The sequence below is a fragment of the Neolamprologus brichardi genome, chromosome 13, assembly GCF_056152115.1.
Source record: "Neolamprologus brichardi isolate AB-2024 chromosome 13, ASM5615211v1, whole genome shotgun sequence".
Lineage (NCBI taxonomy): Eukaryota > Metazoa > Chordata > Actinopteri > Cichliformes > Cichlidae > Neolamprologus > Neolamprologus brichardi.
Window position 1 is genome coordinate 25,844,514 of NC_142116.1, and position 18,015 is coordinate 25,862,528.

An 18,015-nucleotide genomic window follows, 5' to 3' on the forward strand; every position below is an offset into this window, starting at 1 on the left:
TTTTTTTTCAATAATAAACTGAACATCTACCAGAATACTTTGGACCATAAAATTTCTTACTTTTTGCTAACCCTTAATTGTCCTTGAAACACAGGGTGAGGGTGGGGTGTCTACAGAAGGGTGTCTATTCACGCTCAGGGAAAGAGAACACCTATCGGGGTAAAGCCTATTGTTACATTGGGCAGACTTTGTTCTCTGGAATGGGAAGCTGAGCAAATGAGCCGCAGTCGGTTGGAGAATCAGATCTGAAGTCCGATCTGGGTGACGTGGTGCTGCCCACGGGGATGTGGGCAGCAATAGCTGACATCTCTCCCGTGTGACTTTCGGCAGTGATTCCAGGTCGATCAGAGGTCTGATTCAGGTTGCTATCAGGGATCGTCCCCACGCCGGTGAAGTGCTGGATAAGACACTTCCTGAACTGAACACAGAGCAAGATAACAGATTAGAACCTCTTCTGCCATGTTCACATTGAAATATCATGTAATGATGAAATGCCATGTTTAAATAACTTATTAGCTACTGTTAGCCAAACGCTAATGTTTACTTTCAGCCACACTTACTGTAACCACCTCTGTTATTTGACTTATCTGATTCTGAATTTGCTGCTGAATGAACAAATGTCACAGTTAATTGCTGGTGTATCAGAATCAGAATCAGAATACTTTATTGATCCCTGGGGGAAATTATTTTTTTGTTACAGTGCTCCATTATAAGCCAACATTAACAAGACAGACAATACGCTAACTAAGAATAGTACAATATATACATATATATATATATACAAAGTCACTCATTAATAAATAGCTGGAAAAGAAACATGTGTAGTTGTAGCAGTAACCAGTGTGATTGATACCAGTATTTGATACAAATAACATTTTACTAAAGTGTTTGTTACACAATGTGTTCAGAGTATCTCTCACACGACTGGATCTGTTACAAGACAGACATGCATTTGGAAGTAATGGCCACGAGCAATAACAGGACCACACTGACAGAGACAATGAACAGCAGTAACTAATGCAGTATTTACATATACAGATCCAGGATAATAATCCAGAGCAAAGTGCAGATTACTCAACTTGCTGGGGAGAGTTGTTTTTTTAACATTCATTTATCAGCTATACATGTTTATGACCAACTAGACTGGTGTTGGAAATTAGTTGAGGCTATATGCACACACATACAATATTGCACACTGCCTTTGCAGACTCTTTTTTTCTCCTGTTCCTTACAAATGATCTAAACAGTAATCAAAATCACAAGTCAATGCATCTCTGCAACTAAGATCATTTATATTTATTTCCTTTGGTAGGACTAAAGCACTCAATAAACTGATCTGCGAAGCCAGTAATGTTGTAGGGACGCAGCTGGACTCCCCTAAGGTGATGTCGGAGAGGCAGATGTTGTCCAACATACGGACAATGCTGGACAATACCTCCCACTCACTCCATGACGTGCTGCCCAATCACAGGAGCACGCTCAGTGAGAGACAGAGATTACCCAAATGCACCACTGAATGACACAGGAAGTCATTTCTGCCTGTACAACTCATCCATCTAATGCACTGTGCAATAGTTACACCTTTTTCCACATGCTCTACACTGAAAATAAGAAATAACAAATATTTACAGGTTAGAGTAAAATGTCAATCACATATATTTCATCTCCGTTAAATTCTGGATATTTATAATTAAGGTAATTATATGTGTTGAAGCTATTTCTTATCATTTGTAAACTTTGTAATAAATTGTTTAATTTAGTTCAGTCTGTTACTATTCTGATTGACAGTTGCTCTAAAGTGATCTGCTCTACCACCTGTGGCTACTAATCGGAAGGTTGGTGGTTCGATCCTTGGCTTCCCCAGTCTGCATGCCAAATATCCTTGGGCAAGATACTAACCCCAAGTTGCCCTCCGATGCGTTCATCGGAGTATGAATGTGTGTGAATGTAGTTTAGTTTGCACTTGAGTTTAGAAGTGTTGGTTTGAGTGGGTGTGAATGGGTGAATGAGGCATGTTGTATAGAGCGCTTTTATACTCCGGGAGAGTAGAAAAGCGCTATATAAGAATCAGTCCATTTACCATAATTATTAATTAATTTAATTATTATTAAAAAAAGTATCTGATTCTTTTTTTTTTCTTTGCCTGTCCCATTTGGTTCTTTTGCCATCAGAATTATTGTCTAAAGGCAAAGAAAGATGCCCAACGGATTTACTTTACCAAATGGACCGTCCCAGCCTTGCCGTATTGGTCTATTTGATTCACCTTTGTTTTTATTGAGCGGGGAAGAGGGACAGTGATAAAGGGCAAAAACCAAAAACCAACAAAACAAACAGACAAAAATTACATATATCAATCACCTGGATCACCTGTTGAGAAAGAAAAAAGAGAAAACAAGCAAAGAAAAAGAGAGCTGAAAAGTATCTGACTCTGATGCTAAGAGCAAACTGCTTGTTCCTATGACCAAAGCAGGGAACCAGAGTGACTATAACTGTATATGATGAAGTTTGACTGTACAGAGGTGACCATGAAGAAGATCAGCTCTGATGTGTTACATTCTGAGACCTGTTAAAACTACAAGGTGTCCACAATATTAAAGTGGTTTACTTATGTGAGCCCCTCTAAAGAGACTGCATTTGTGTCTGAGGGCTCCATTTCTCACGAACACAAACACAGGCTGGTATCTTGTCAGCGCTCGACGAGGCAGGTGAGGTAAAGTTTCCTCATTAGTGATGTGCTGACAGCTGTCAATGTGCCACCGTTACTCAGATGCAGTTCTGCAGAAAGAAATGCCAGATGGAAAATCCATGAAGAGAGAAGAGATGGAGTTCTTCCTGTCTCACCTGGAGACATTTAACCAGTCATGATGTGTACAGTTATGTAACAGAGAAAAAATGGAAAACTGTAGATGTATGCACGGTCAACTAGATCTTAATTGCAAAATGTAAGGTTTTTGCACCTTATGCCCATAAGGTGCAGGACAAGTATCTCCTCAGGACTTTTATAATGTGGGAGATGTCTCACAGAACATGGAGATCCTGTGGTATGCAAATCATGACAGTAATTTGGGGTTAGCGAGGGACCACTGTAATTTTGAAGGTAAGTCACAACATGCCCTTCGTAAATACTAATGTATAGAAACCCTTACCAGCAATCATTCATTTTTTGTGTGGCTTTTTTCACGGTTTGTTAACATGCTGTGTAGGTGTGTACTTGACAGGCTGATCTCAACATAACGGGGGAAACATCTGGTTTGACTATTCTTCATCTGTAGTTTGAATGCTGAACATTTGCCTGTTTAAATCATAAGACCAGTCACTATACAGAGATGTGCTTCTGATTGTGGACGATGTGTCTTCTGCTGCAGTAATGCAGTTCTGCTTGTGTTGAGTTTTGTAAACAACTAATTGATCTAAACTCTTTAAACGTCAAAGTTGATCATTAGATTTTTTATGACACAACAGTGGTGAGTGTTCCCACCTTCTGCTCTTTGTAACTTAACGCGATCTTTCTGTTTTCGAGTTTTGGACATGATTTTGGAGGATATCTTCGCAGTAGCGATTGACCGCAAAGTAAAGTTACCAGAAATGTACAACCCTACATGCGGTCTCAAACCAGGAAGTTAGCATTTTCTCGTGCACAGGGTCTATTAAAAACCCATTTACAGCTAGGTTACTACTGCTTGTTCTGTTACGCTGATTCAGCTGATTCTGACGGTGGCTGGGAGGAGTACACCTGCTCAGAAAGACACAACAGCAGTGGAACTGACACCAGTGTTATCTTTAAGAATACAGCCATTTTTAGCAGTCATTGATTTCAATCATTGATTTCACATTCCATCAACACTAAAAATCCCTAATTGACCTTTTTCCGCTTCCCACACTGTGTAGCCTTGAGGAGAAAAAATCATTCACCCTTGGTGACCTATCTAATTTAATGATGCAAGCCTCCTAACTGCTCCCCTCAAAGCAGCAGTGCTGTTCAGAGTGTGAGAGCAACACCTCTGCTATCCTCCGATGTCATGAAAAAGCACAAGGCTGCCGTTATGGTAGTGCTGCATTCAATAGCGATTCCTCCTGTGACCTAAAATATGTTGTAGCTTTTTTTATATATAATGGTTGTATAAAGCTTTCCTCCAATAAAACAGTAACTTTAAAGCACTCCCACATAGAGAAACAGGTCATAAAAGATCACTTTAATGGCAAAACGACTGGCCTGAAACACATTAGTTCTTTATAGCAGATACTTCCACCTTCTTTAAAGTTTAAGAACACCCTAAGGTTTGGAAAGCTGAAACTCTGACTACACCAGTTTGTTCTGGTGACAAACTGAGGTCATGGGCATGTTAATTAATTCAATCTTTAACTAAACTAAGCTGTGCAACTTCAACAAAACCTTCTTTTTTCTTATTGCTGGCTGTTGGACTCATTTTTTTTCTTATATTTTTATGGTCTAAGAATCTTTTCTGGTCTTGCAGCTCTTCTGGTTCGCCAAGTTGATGGTTGTGCCTGTGGACTTATTATTACACAAGAAAAGTAAATATGCTGCATCACATGCTTCTGGTCATCTGTTACCTTAAAGACCACCTTTCCAATTATGCACTTTATCTTTCAAAATGCAAGCTATCAGTTCTCCGGTATGCCTGGCTAAGGTACTGCCTTGTACTTTAGCTGCTTTCTTGATTTGAGTTTTACTAAACTGAGTCAATGGCAGAAGGAGTGGGATGAAAGAATTTGATTTCCTGAATAGAGATCAAGATCCTGTGGACAAAATGTACATTCTAGTACTTTCCAGAACCATCAAGATTAAGAGGGTGGGGGGGGGGGGGGGGGGGGGGGGTTTTGCTTTTTAGATCCCCAATAATTAAACTAACATTGAGAGAGCAAAGGCTGTTTAAAGCATGAATTGAAATAAATTCCAGTTATACTATTGTCACGGCATTGGGTCCTAGTGCCCCAGTGTTTTTTGGTTAACTTGTATTCTTTGAATTACTGTTTTTTGTTTGTATTGCACTTATAGTTCCTGGTTTCTGGTTTTTCTGTTCTATTTCTGTGCCTCCCTTGTCTCTGTGCTTCATGTTTCCTCTGTTCCCGAGTCCATTTCCACATCTCAGTGTCTAGTCTGCGTCTTTATGAACGTCATGCTTCCTGTTTTATTTTGATAGTCCCTGTCCTGCGTGCAGTGTATCTAGTTTTGCTTCCCCTTCTCATTTGTCCCAGCTGGATATTCCCCATCCTTGTGTTGTCCTGCTTGTATATTTAAGCCCTGTGTTTGTCTCTGTCTGTTGTTGGGTCCTGTTCCTGGTTTGTTTTCTTGTTTTCTAGTCTGAGTTTCTAGTTTCCAGTTTAGTTTGCTGTATTTGTCATTTTCTCAGCAAGTAAAGCTTCTGCTTTGAGTTTACCTTTCTGTTTGAGAGTCCTCCTCCTGCCTGCCACACAACACAGTCATAAAAACTATGGTGTTCTATGAATGTAGAAAGTGTTTTTTCACCTTTTAGCTTTTTGAGGTTTAATGTAACTGGAGGTGGTCTTCCTCTAGAACTACAGGGATATATTGCAGTAGTCACCTCCAGCCTCTACTTTACCTCACCTTGTTATGTAACCCACAGAGACACAGAGAGGGAAAATATCAAGCAGTAGAGGTCACTTGAGTGTTATGAGCATTAGCAGCTGGGCTGTTTAGACCTGCCGGCTAGGTGTTATTTACATTCAGTGGGTCTGGCTGACCTACTTAAACAGCAAAGTGGGGCAATCTGATGGAGATGGACGACATGCAACAGACTACAGGCAGTAATCTGATCTAGGCCCTTTGACAATCACGTATATGACAAATGTTATGTAGTAATGTAAATAATCCTAACAGAAAATAATAAAAATGGTCAGTTACACAATATGCAAATGAGGAACCTGTGAAAGGAGACATGACGCTGCATTGCACTTTGTACACTGGGAAAGCAGGAAAGCGATATACATTCTGTTAATTATTATAAATAATTGTTTAAATCTCTTCTTCCTTTCTTTCTATTCAGAAATGGAAGAAATATAAAATGCCCTGTAGTTCCATGGACAATGAGAAAGGTGGTGGATCATCCCTAAAAAGCACACGTACAGGCCTGTCTTAACTTTGCCGACATCTAAATGACTCAGAAAAGACTGAAGAAATTTCTTTGGTTAGATGAAACTAAAATCAGACAAAACCTTCTTATACAGTGACTGAGCTGTGGCTACATTTCACTTTCACATCAACTGTTTTACAACATTTTTGTTAAAGTAAATGAAAAGATGTGACTTGATAAACGACGATGCTTAAATAAAGCACTAATTAAGACATTTAAATAGTGCTTTAAATATGGTGGTATTTGGAAGCAAGCATCAACTACCAATATTTATTAAATGCTTTGCATAAAGAACGAGTGTCTTATATAAAAAATGGTTTATGCCATCAAAGGAACAAAACACATCCAAGGTGATGGGTGTGTAAAGTCTATACATTATGTGTCAAAAAAATCTCCCTTTATTAGTTTATTCAAAAGCTGCAGTGAAAATCCAGGTATTAGTCCCTTACACTGAGAGCAGAGCAAGAGAGCACAGTGTAAAATAAAAAATGAAGTAAATGGCATGAAGACATGTCAGCAGCAGCCCTTTTACAGTGGTAAGCCTCACAGCTTTTTTTTAAGCAGACAGTTGTGCACTGTGGATTTTATACTTCAGTCATTCACCGTGCACTGAGAAACAGGCCGACACTACAAAACAACAGAATAAAACCACCTCTATAGTTCAACAGCTTTCATGTGACACAAGCAGTAATGTGTCTCCAGGAAGAAATGGCCAGACTAAAGTAAAGCAACATTTACTAGTGTGACTAAAGTGAAACTGTGATGCAGTGGCTCTAAAAATATCTACTTACCTGTTTGTTCATGAAAACATAGATGATTGGATTGTAGACGGCAGCTGTCTTGGAGAAGAAGGCTGGGATAGAAGCCAGTCTTGGATCCAGTTCAATAGTTGGATGTGCTGTGACCAATATGGAGAAGATTGCGTATGGTGTCCAACCCACCATGAATGCCACGATCATCACCACCACCATGCGGGTCACTTGGCGCTCTGGTTTCCTGGCAGTGGCCAGACGACCATGTGATACCTGACAGCAATATAAAAATGTATGCAGTCATGCATTTGCTGGAAAGATTGCAGCAGTGGTGCTCCAGACCAGCAACCTGCCAGAACTTTAACTTTTATAGAGGCAGTCACACAATAACTGCTAATCAAATTAATAATTGACCACTGGCATCTGACAGCTACTTCCCCTCTAAATTCCTACAGAAGCTGTAAGACTGTGCTTAGTTTCTCAGAGTTGTGTGAAAACTTTCTTTTTTACATGACTGCACATGTCCATCAGCTGATCAGTAATATCCAGTCATTTCCGTGTAGGTGGACAACAGCCATTATAACCTGACGCTTATTTGAGAGATGAGTAATAGTACTGTCAGCTGCAGTGAGCAGTCATCCAGTGTCTGATATTCCCTGTAATAAAAGCTCCAAATTAAGAAACATCTTAACTAGTAATTTACTGAGTCACGATGATGACATCAGTACAGCGCTGAAGTCTGGTTTCTGTCATCCTTCCTTCTGAGCTCTCCTTCTTAACTTTTCTGTCATTCTGTAAAACTGTAAAAATGATACCCTGTGTGTGTGTGTGTGTGTGTGTGTGTGTGTGTGTGTGTGTGTGTGTGTGTGTGTGTGTGTGTGTGTGTGTGTGTGTGTGTGTGTGTGTGTTGTGTCAGAACTGACCTTCCTGAGCTTCCGTAGGAGCTTCCCATAGCAGAAGAAAATCACCCCGAGAGGCAAAATGAAACAGGTGACGAAGAAAGTAAGGATGTAGCTGTGATCTGTGATGTTGGTTGAATACCTGTTCAAAGATGAACAGAAAAAAAAGTTTGACTCTATTTTAAATTAATGTCATTGTGTCTACCTGTGACTCCCTGCGAGAATGAAATCTAAATAAAGCCATCTGCAGCAACCCCAACTGGTACTGGCAGATGGCTGCCCCTCCCTGGTTCTGCTGGAGGTTTCTTCCTGTTAAAAGGGCGTTTTTCCTTCCTACTGTTGCCAAAATGCTTGCTCATAGAGGGTCATATGATTGTTGGGTTTTTCTCTACATGTACGATTGTAGGGTCTGCCTTACAATATAAAGCACCTTGAGACGACTGTTGTTGTGATTTGGTGCTGTATGAATAAAATTGAGTTGAATTCCGTCATTTTGAGGTTTTTCAAAGAAAACAAAATTTTAAAAAATACTTCTGCACCTCATTCGAGCTTCAGTTCAAAAGGGTCATTTCACAGCTGACACAAATTTCTGTGGCTCAAAACACCAGAGGGTGGGGTTTGAAGTGTGGTTCAGTTGGAGATTTGCAATGCAACATTTCTCACCTCATTCATTTATGGAATGCATGGTGCTAAATATCAAACACTGAGGTTGTGTTTAGAGGACAGTAGAGTTGTAGGAAATTGGTAGATTTGCACAGAAATCCTCGGACCTGTGACAGCAACACACTGGAATCCTGAAACTGTAGCAATGTGCATGTATTCAACCCTCTGAGGGGCAGGACATGAACATACTCACTTTTTTATATTTTACTAACTGGACCAAATGAAGCATTTTCCTCATTAGTGCCATCTACTGTTCAGTGGGCCAAATTAGCTTGCAATTCAATTACCTAGTCACTTCTGCGTATAAACAGACAGCATTGAAATCACCTCCAAGAGTCATTTTTAATTAGGTGAATTCCTGCACTGTTGCTGACAACTCAAAAAGGAAATCAGCTAACAGGATCTTGCTTTCCACCCCCAGCTGGTGTGCTTTTGCCTGCCAGAGAAAATCTCTTCATTCACATTGTCGGAAACAGTAGTGCTGCTTCACACTGGGAAAGAATGATATTTCAATCTAATCTGTTACAGAAACATTACATTATTGCTCAGACCATAAAATATAAGTTTAAAACACCCAAGTTTTTGCATGAAGCTAGACAGAAGTAACTGGACTATATACTATAATGAAATATTCTCGTTTTGGGGTTTTTGTTAAAAAATGTGTACTATGAAAATGGAAGAAGAAAAATAAACTTTTCATGTTTCATGTTTTGTATGACAGGTTTTTAAAAAACAATAAAAGAACAAATATTTTATTAGAAAGAATTCCTATAAAATACACAGTGATCACTGACACACAAACCTCTGATTATTCAAATTAAACTAAGAATATATGTGGCTGAGAGCATGAACATAATTACAAGGTTGACCTGTGACCATCATAACTTTCTTAGTTTTGGACCCGCCTGTGTCCCACTCTGTCTGGATAATGGCTGCAGATGCAAAAAATACTCTTCAGCCTATAGTTCGTGCATCTATGGTATGAAATATAACATCTTACATCACCTTATTCTCAGGTTATTGCATTCACATGAATTTCAGGATCCCTGACCTTAAGGCCAAAGTCACTGAGATTCAAACTCATTCAATCAATTTGAAACTCCTACACTGCTTCGTTCTTGAGTTCTCACATTCACAAACTTAAGTTGCAGCAGTGGGAAACCAAAAATGCTTGTGAGTTAGCGACAGCTGCAGAATCCTGGAAGAAGAACTTCAGCATTCTCTAAAAAAAAAATCATCTTTCCATAAATTTAGCCAACACTGGTATCATCCATGCTGAAGACTGAGTCACTGATAATAAAAGGGGAACATATGGAGTATTTGAAACTAATATATGAGATTTGTGTAATTTAGATTTGTGAAAGAAAGATGCAGTCTGGGAAACCATCAGCTATCATCTGCTGACTTGGGCTTCTGCTGTAGCCATATTGTGCATAAATATAGTAAAAACAAGGAAAACAAGCTCATGAAAATTCAACCTCCAACCACATCCTACTTAAACTACCTAAACTTAAATGTATCCTCCTTAATGTTATGTTGTACTGCAAGGTGACAGAGTTTTGAATGATTTGACATGTAGATGACATTGCACAATGCTGTACTCACATATTTACAATATGCTAGTGTCTCTAGTTGACAAGAAAACAGAGCAATAGGCCAACCTCCAAGAAAGTATACATGATAGTTTAATGAGCGTATGGTAGAGGGTGAATAATATGTGCCATATATGCAGATCTTCTGATCAAGCCCAGGGATTTGAGCTGACAACCTCCCACCTCTGCATGTGTCTTTGTACTAAATATCCTACAGAACACCTGAGCAGTAGAGGGGATTTCAAAGAAAGTCAGTAGGATAAAGTTAGTAGACTCCGTGCAGGGTGCAGCTACCTGCCGACAGTTCTGTGACAACATGCGAGTCCTTCAAAAGCCAACGCTTCCAGCACTGAATATTTGCATATATACATATATGCATATAAAAAGATGCACATAAATGAGGCTTTTAAAATTTATCAGGCTGTGCATGTTGCAACTGAAGCTCACACACCTGCTCCTGCTGTTAACCAAATATTTTCTGACACAGCTCACACCGTGTGCAGCCAGAAATGTAGGGGATTATATATGTGGTTGGTATCTCCATAAGGTGATGTCTTAATTGCATTGTGTGGACAATTTGTTCTCCTGGCGATTCTTCTAAGCAGTGGTTCTCCAACAGGGCTTCAGGCAAACTCTCAGCCCATATCTGCACGCCTTTGATCAAAGCAGCTAAATAGCACTACCCAGATGACGCCCTGAGGGCCGAGGTTAGAGGAGACCTCTTTTTTTTATAGCAAAAATTAGCACACAGCAAGCTAACATGGCTGAAAGAGTGACATAGAGCTGAGTGACAGGGTTGAGGGAAGAATGGCTGCTCCGTTTCTACTAAACTCATTGTTTAAGGTTAACGTTGAACCAGTGAGGTTCATAAACACCTAAAATCCAGTAACATTAATTCATTTAAATTCTGCCATCAACATGTTGCACCTCATCAGGTGACTTAAGTAAGTAAAGACAATCTTAGGGACATACTCACATTGAATGACCCTTCATCATTGTCTTTGAGTATTATAGCCCTTATAAACTTGCTTGGGTTAAATGACCAACTGCCTCAGTACCACACTGAACTTTCAGTGTGGTACATTCAGTTTGGAAAAACACGCTACACCTTATCTGCCCAACACCAAACAGCAGACAGTCACATATTCATTTACATCTCAAGATATTTCCCTCAGAACCAAAACAGAGCAAAAACTATAGTTTGTTTCTTGGTTTATTTGGTTTTTTTTGCATTCATAAAGCTAAGGCATAATACTTGCTAACCAAGTAAACTTGTTAGCACTAACAATTAGCTTAGCACTCTACCATCTCATTAAAAAAATGGTCAATTTTGGATTAAAAGAAAAACAAATATCATCGTAGCAACCTAAACACTAATGTGGAGGTTTCATGCTCCAACCAGCGACATCCCTATTTTGGATTGCATGCTATGGTTTGAGAGTTTCTTGTGACGCCACCAAGTGGTCAAAAAAATGATTCACAAACCAGCAGTTGTTTATATTTAACCAAATGCAGCCATTGATTTTGAATTGGTGCATGCTGTAAGAAGGGAAAAACGTCCTTAAGAATTAAAGTTCAACTGAAATCATGATTTTCTGTTAAGGTCAATCAAACCCTGCTTTCTTAAGTATACAACAGGGTTATTTGCCCCATAGCAAAAACCTCTAGCATTGAAATACTTTTTGGGTATTGAGGAAATAAGTTTGGCTTTTTTTTCTAAATGTGATTTGTGTGTGAGAAGTGCTCATTTCTCACCAGTCGGGCTCACAGGTGGTCCCAATCTTGCTTACAGTGTATCTGTTCCATCCCAGCACTGGAGGGAAGGTCCAGATGAAGGAGAAGGACCAAACAAACACAAGACCCAGGATCGCGTGCTTCGCTTGCAGTCGGATGTTACCCAGGGGCCGGCAGATCACAAAGAACCTTTCAAAGGACAGGACAGCCAGGGACCAGAGGGCCACGATCCCTTAGGGAAACAGCAGGAGGTCAATGTGGTTGAGCCAAGTGGGACATTTACCAGTGATACACAGCAACATCCCAGATGTCTGGGTAAAAGCAGCTGCCCTGGTGCTGAAATAGTTTAATGATCTGAGATGGGTACATTAGGTTATCCCCTAATGAGCTTTGTTTTAAAAAGGCAGTATTTAATTGTGGTAATAAGTCTCTCTCATAGAAGAGCTAATTGCTTATCTCTCCACAGTGAGATTCTTCACGTGTGTTTCTGCTAGAGTCACTGGGGAGAACTAAAGACGGGCATAAACGAAGGTGTTCAATTATCACACATTTAAACAGAAGCCTCTGGCATATAGGTTCCCAAATACAATTCATACCATTACTCCCGATGGTGGTTTTATAGCTTTTAAAGTTCTGATAACTGAACATCAAAGGAGGGTTTTTCTAGAAGAATGCAGTTTTTACCCATTAAGATTTAATGTATTTATCTGTACAGCACAGGTGAAGTACAAAGACCTAAAAATAGACACAAACAGAAAACATTCTCCCCCTGAGTGGAATATTAATTGGAGCATCCACCCTGTTCGAGGGGAGAAGCTCACCTAATGTAATGACTTTCATATTTACCCACACCCTTTTACACGCACACACGAATAATAGCAATGACACTGGAGTTAATCACTTAAAAGTGCTGTTAAAGCAAAAACATTCGAGTGGCTTTTCACCATGAGCCTATGGAAGATGTGCGCTCCACTTCAGCGGGTTATTGATTATGTATCAGCACAGCTTCTTCAGTTATTATCTAGACTTTGCAGCTTAGGATCAAAATCTGTTCAGCCTTCCAGCACATGGCCACACAAGTCATTTGTTTTCACTCGTTCAGTAATAACTGTACGCTGCAGGGTTGCAATGCAGCGCATTACAGCAATTTGTCCCCACAAATAGCCCACACAACACGTTATAATCATGGAGCAAATAGAGATCAATACATTGATTTCTGGAGTTATTTGACATCACTGTCTCTGTGTAAGCTCTGGGTACAGATGCCATCAACTAATGCACTGCATAATGCCGTTCTGGTAAAGAGCATATACAGTACTGCAATAAGCTGGCTCATTAAAGCACCACACGTGACAGTAATTTGATAATATTCTCATTAAGTTGCATGAAAATATAAATTCATTATAAATTAATATTTCCTGTTGACAGTCTGTCAGTTTTACTGACTTAGACAAAATCATCCTTTTACTTCATGTGCCATTCCTCTCTGAAACCATGTCACAAATCCAATAAGGCTTTGCATAAAATGATTACGTATTCAGACTTTATGTACTGCAGGTGTCTCACCAGATGCCCATGATCCCACACAGCATGGGAACCTCTGTATGCCATTCCAGCCCACCTACTTGGTTATTGGTGGTCACAGCGCTGGTAACCTACTTAAAGCAAGTCATGTACAAAAGTGTGTGAGAAGGCTTCTGTACCAGGAACGCTTTAAATACTGCTTTACACTCTGGACTCACACAGCAGCAGGAAGCAAATACTATCCAGGTTCAGTTTAAACATAATGCACTGTTTATAAAACAGCCCTCAAAAGAATCAAACTTCAAGTTAACAGTGAGACTGACATTAATTTTGGAGTTATAGTTTTACTTTGGCCAGAAATGTCTATCATCCCGATCCGTGTGCTTTTAGTGTCTTGGTTACAACTGAGGTTTAAAGGCTGTGTGTCAGATAGAATGGATTTTTAAATATTAGTCCTGAGCTGTTTAAACAAATGTGTTCTTTTACACACATTTAAAATCAGTCTACAGGTTGATGGATGCCAGAATGCATTTATTATTTCAACATTTCTCCTGTCATTGTAAGAAAGTGGTGCTTTAATCGTTTGAATCTTGTCCAAGGAAAGCAAGCAAAATTCCTGAGGCTTGAATGTTTTGTCAGTTAGAGGGATTGATTCTTTATTTGACCTGGCTCCCAGACTCCCTAATTTATTAACAAGCGTTTAGTGATAAAGTCGAATAACACCACGTGGAGTTGTTTTACTCGCACAGTAGCTCTTTTTTGCAGTAAAAAGAGCCACTCTGACAGCTACAGCTATGGAAGCTGGAGCTTCATTCATCTCTACCATTACAGTAACAGGAGGGGGAAAGTGTTAACCTACCGAAAAAAGTAACTGCAAAGCCCTCCAGGACGCAAGCCCACTTCCCGAGGAAGAAATAACCCCTGGCGTTAGTCAGGAAACTTATTAATCCGCCGGTGAGGGAGACTAGAAAGTCGGCGATGGCCAGATTAACTATAATGTAATTCAGGGGCTGCCTCAGTTGTTTGAACTTGAAAGTGACAAACATGACCAGGAAATTTTCGGTTAAAGACAGCGAGCTGACCACAAACATGAGAACGGCCAGGATGGTGAAGTTCCAGGGCGCGATGTTCTTGATGGGTCCGTTAAAGGGATCATCGGTGGTGGAGAGTTCAGGTGCCACGGTGTAGGACACGCCGTTCACTGACACGCTGAAGGTTTCCATTGTCCGTGTCCGGAGAGTCCGCTGGCTGCTCGCTAACCCTAACCTCGGTCTCCTCTTCTCATACTCACAACTTAACGTGGAGTCTGTGCCAGACAGGCGCGCTCTGCAGTCACTTGGAAACGCACCGCTTGCGCTGAGCACGCTGTGCGCTCCGGGACTCCTCTTTCCAAAAGTTCAGATGTTGAAATCCGCGCTGGCCGCCGCGCATGGCGAAGCGCAGGACGGAGAAATCCGCTAAACGCGCTTGGGCGTGATTGTGCGCCGCTGCTGGAAAGTGTCAGTCTGCATGTGAGAGCGGAGCAGAGCGCGAGCTGTGCGCTGCGGTCAGGGGAGATGTCTTGAAAAAGCGCGAGTGGCCGAATGATCGGGGGCATCTTGGCGGCTCTTATATAGGCGGCTCCGGCATCGCTGCTGCCCTCCAGGACGCCCTCTCCGTGCGCGCTTCAGTTCAAGCTCCGGACACTGATCACAGTCCAGTCTCCAGGCTTGGCGCGTACTCCGGATGAACCCGGCAGCACATAGCTGCCATCCAACACTTTTACACAGGAGCCAGTAATTACTACCCTGCATGATTAATAGGCTACATCTAGTGTGTGGCTATTTTTAGGTGCATTTCAAAAGGACACGTAGAGATCTGGTGATTTTCGCCTTTTCAGTGCGCAATTTATTAGTGATGCATAATTAGGCACTGCAGCGGAGTGATTGGTCACAATGGACCTGATGTATTCGTCTAAATTAACTATAAATGTTCACCTTTAAACTCTCTAAAACTCACATGCATATTAAAGTCCTTGAGCGATACTTGTTAAATTAATCTGGATAATTAGTCTCTACTCACATCTACAGGAATCCATCATTTATGGCACACAAATTTAAAAATTCGTGTGTGCTGCAAATTGATCACATCAAAGCTCTCTGTTATAAGTAAATATGCAATTAAAAGTTCAAGTCACACAACATGATGGTGTCAAACTGGAACACACCTGGATAATTACCAACCCAGTCATCCATTAATCTTATAAAGGCGAACATTTTACAATACAGCCTGTTATGCTCCAAAGCACCCTTTATAATCTGAGAGAAAATGTTTGTGCAGAGAACAGTCTGAAAGCAAGTTCAGTCATCATTTATTTACAACCTAAGAAACATGAACAAGGAAGGTTGTACTTATGCCGATAAACCACAGATTTTTAAAGAAATCAGAAGGCTGATTGACTGTATGCCAGTCAGCAATAACATTAAGACCACCGGGTGAAGGTGATCAGGTCTTTACCTTTGAATGTAAAGTGCCACCACATTAATATTTTTATATATCCAGCCACAGGAACAAGCACTGACATACACATTTGAAATCTCAAGCTAAGTGAGCGTTCATTGAATGGACCGTTCAACTGTTAGTGCCACTGGAGAGAACCGGTGTCCCTGCTCCAGCAGGTCAGAGTTGTTTTCATACATTTATGAAATGTATGAAAATTGCACATCATTGAATCTCTCATCAGACGAGAGGCTAAAGTACAAACTTGTCTCAGAGGATTTTTAAAGCTCTTTTAAAGAACTAGAGGTTTAGTGAAGGTTGTGTATTCTAAATGATTTGTTTGAAACAGCTTCACTGTTAATTAGTGGAAAGTGTCTCTTCAAGAGCATTTTTACATCATATTGGCTGTTTAGGGGTAAGAGGAGAATTTCTTACTGAGAAGACTGCCAGCATTCCCCAGTCCTGCCTGTGTAACTTAACTGCAGCTATCCAAAACATCTTCTTTCAAGCAAGAAAGTCAAACATCCAGCGCTATTGAAAGCTGTGTATACAGAGAAACCGCCTCATATATAATTCCTACACAGTGTGAGACATTATTAGTTGCTCAAAGGTTATAGAAAATAACACCACAAGAAAGGTGCATGCAGCGCTAAATAAAACTGCTCCTGACTTTAAGTTTGTGTAATTCAGTGATGATACAACTCAGTCCGAGGCACGGCACGAAGGTTCAAAAGGATCAAGAGTTTCAAAAGGATTAGGAGTTAAAGATTAGCTCCAAATTTATTCCCAGTCAAACAAACATGTCATCTATATTTCAGGTTCCACTTTCATGTTAACTTAGAGCCAGAACCTGAAGGTCAAGCCTGCACAGAACTTTTTCCTCTGAGGTGAATCACCTTCCTGCTGTCTCCATCACAGCCCAGTCTTTGATCTAGTTCCCTCTTGTGGAAGCCAGCTTGTCACACCTCAGTGACCATCACGTAAATGAGGATTTATTGCCTGCTCTAACTGTCCAGACCTCTGTATGACTGCTTTTGTTTGGCAGGTGTTTTAAAGCTCTACTGCCGAGCTCAACCTTGTGCTTTTGCTCAAGAGAGACAAAAGATCAGATTCACTTAGTTCATCTTTTGCTAAAATGCTTTCCACAGTTTCTTCAAATACAACATCATTTAGCTCCAGCAGTGATTTTCTATTGCACCTGACATATACTTCTGCATGAACACCTACGAGCCTATCAGTGTAATTCAGTGGTGTAAATGTCAATGATATAATCACTATGACAGCAGGATGACATGTCACATTCCTCTGGCTCATGCTTATGTTTTTTTCCAGCACTGATGTTTCTCCTTTTTAGGTAACTGACAGAACAAATTCATCTCTTGGCTCTGTTACATGTGTACCAGTCTTCTGTGGCACCGGATAGGAGTCCAAGCCCAAGGGTGGTGGGGGGGAATCACTGTAAACTAAAGGACAGAACTGCAAAAGTTAGATGGTCACTCTATAATGGCATAATGGCACTCTATGATGGTGTGGAAATGGCTGAAATGGGAGAAGCTCATTCACAGATTTCTTTCTTGCTTAGTTAGTGATCCAATAAGCTGTTTATGTTTTAAGTTTTTTGAGAAATGAAAACACATAGCTGGGAAAATTAGGTTTCTTTATTTCCTTAAAAAATACCCAACTTACAGAATAGGACAAGGCATGCAATTAGGCTATTTAGAGAAAGATACCTAAGTAAACAAGAAAAATTATGCAAAGTTTAGATGAGGGATACATGTGAGGGTCAGGGTCCTCTTTTATGTTCAGTGCAGTAGACAGGGAGAAGGGTTATAGGACCAATAAATAGGTCATTTCCTTTCAAACCAACACAGGACTTCTGCTTGGCCGAATCCGATTTGCATAAAAATTTTATGCTACAAAGTTTGAACATATATAATACTGTGAAACATATATATTTGAAATTGCTTTTATCTTTAGTAGTTTTTGAGGTATTCATGTTCAAATAGAGTCTTAGATTTCAATGTGCTAAAAAAAAAAATGGAGACGACTGAACAGAAAATATTCCAAAAATATAATTTTCTTGAGATGAAAAAAATATCCGCACATGTTCAACACAATGATTTCCTGTGTTATAATCAGAGTACCATCTGGAAACATGAGAATATTGTTCTGTTTAATCAGGACAGTCTACTGATGGGGTTTGTTGTGGTACAACTTGTCATATTTGCTCCAGCATGAAAGTTGCATAAATAGAATGATA

The 18,015-nt window shown here is 40.2% G+C and overlaps 1 protein-coding gene across 1 annotated transcript; it reads right to left on the reverse strand.

The window, feature by feature from the left end:
• Positions 1-87: 87 nt before the first annotated feature.
• Positions 88-14,500, reverse strand: valopa (vertebrate ancient long opsin a). The gene is made up of 5 exons (XM_006799060.2): positions 14,137-14,500; positions 11,775-11,985; positions 7,789-7,906; positions 6,905-7,138; positions 88-418 (listed from the first exon to the last, which is right to left on the reverse strand). Exons 1-5 carry the CDS (start codon positions 14,498-14,500, stop codon positions 173-175), a joined length of 1,173 nt encoding a protein of 390 aa, XP_006799123.1. The 3' UTR covers positions 88-172.
• Between the last annotated feature and the right edge of the window lie 3,515 nt (positions 14,501-18,015).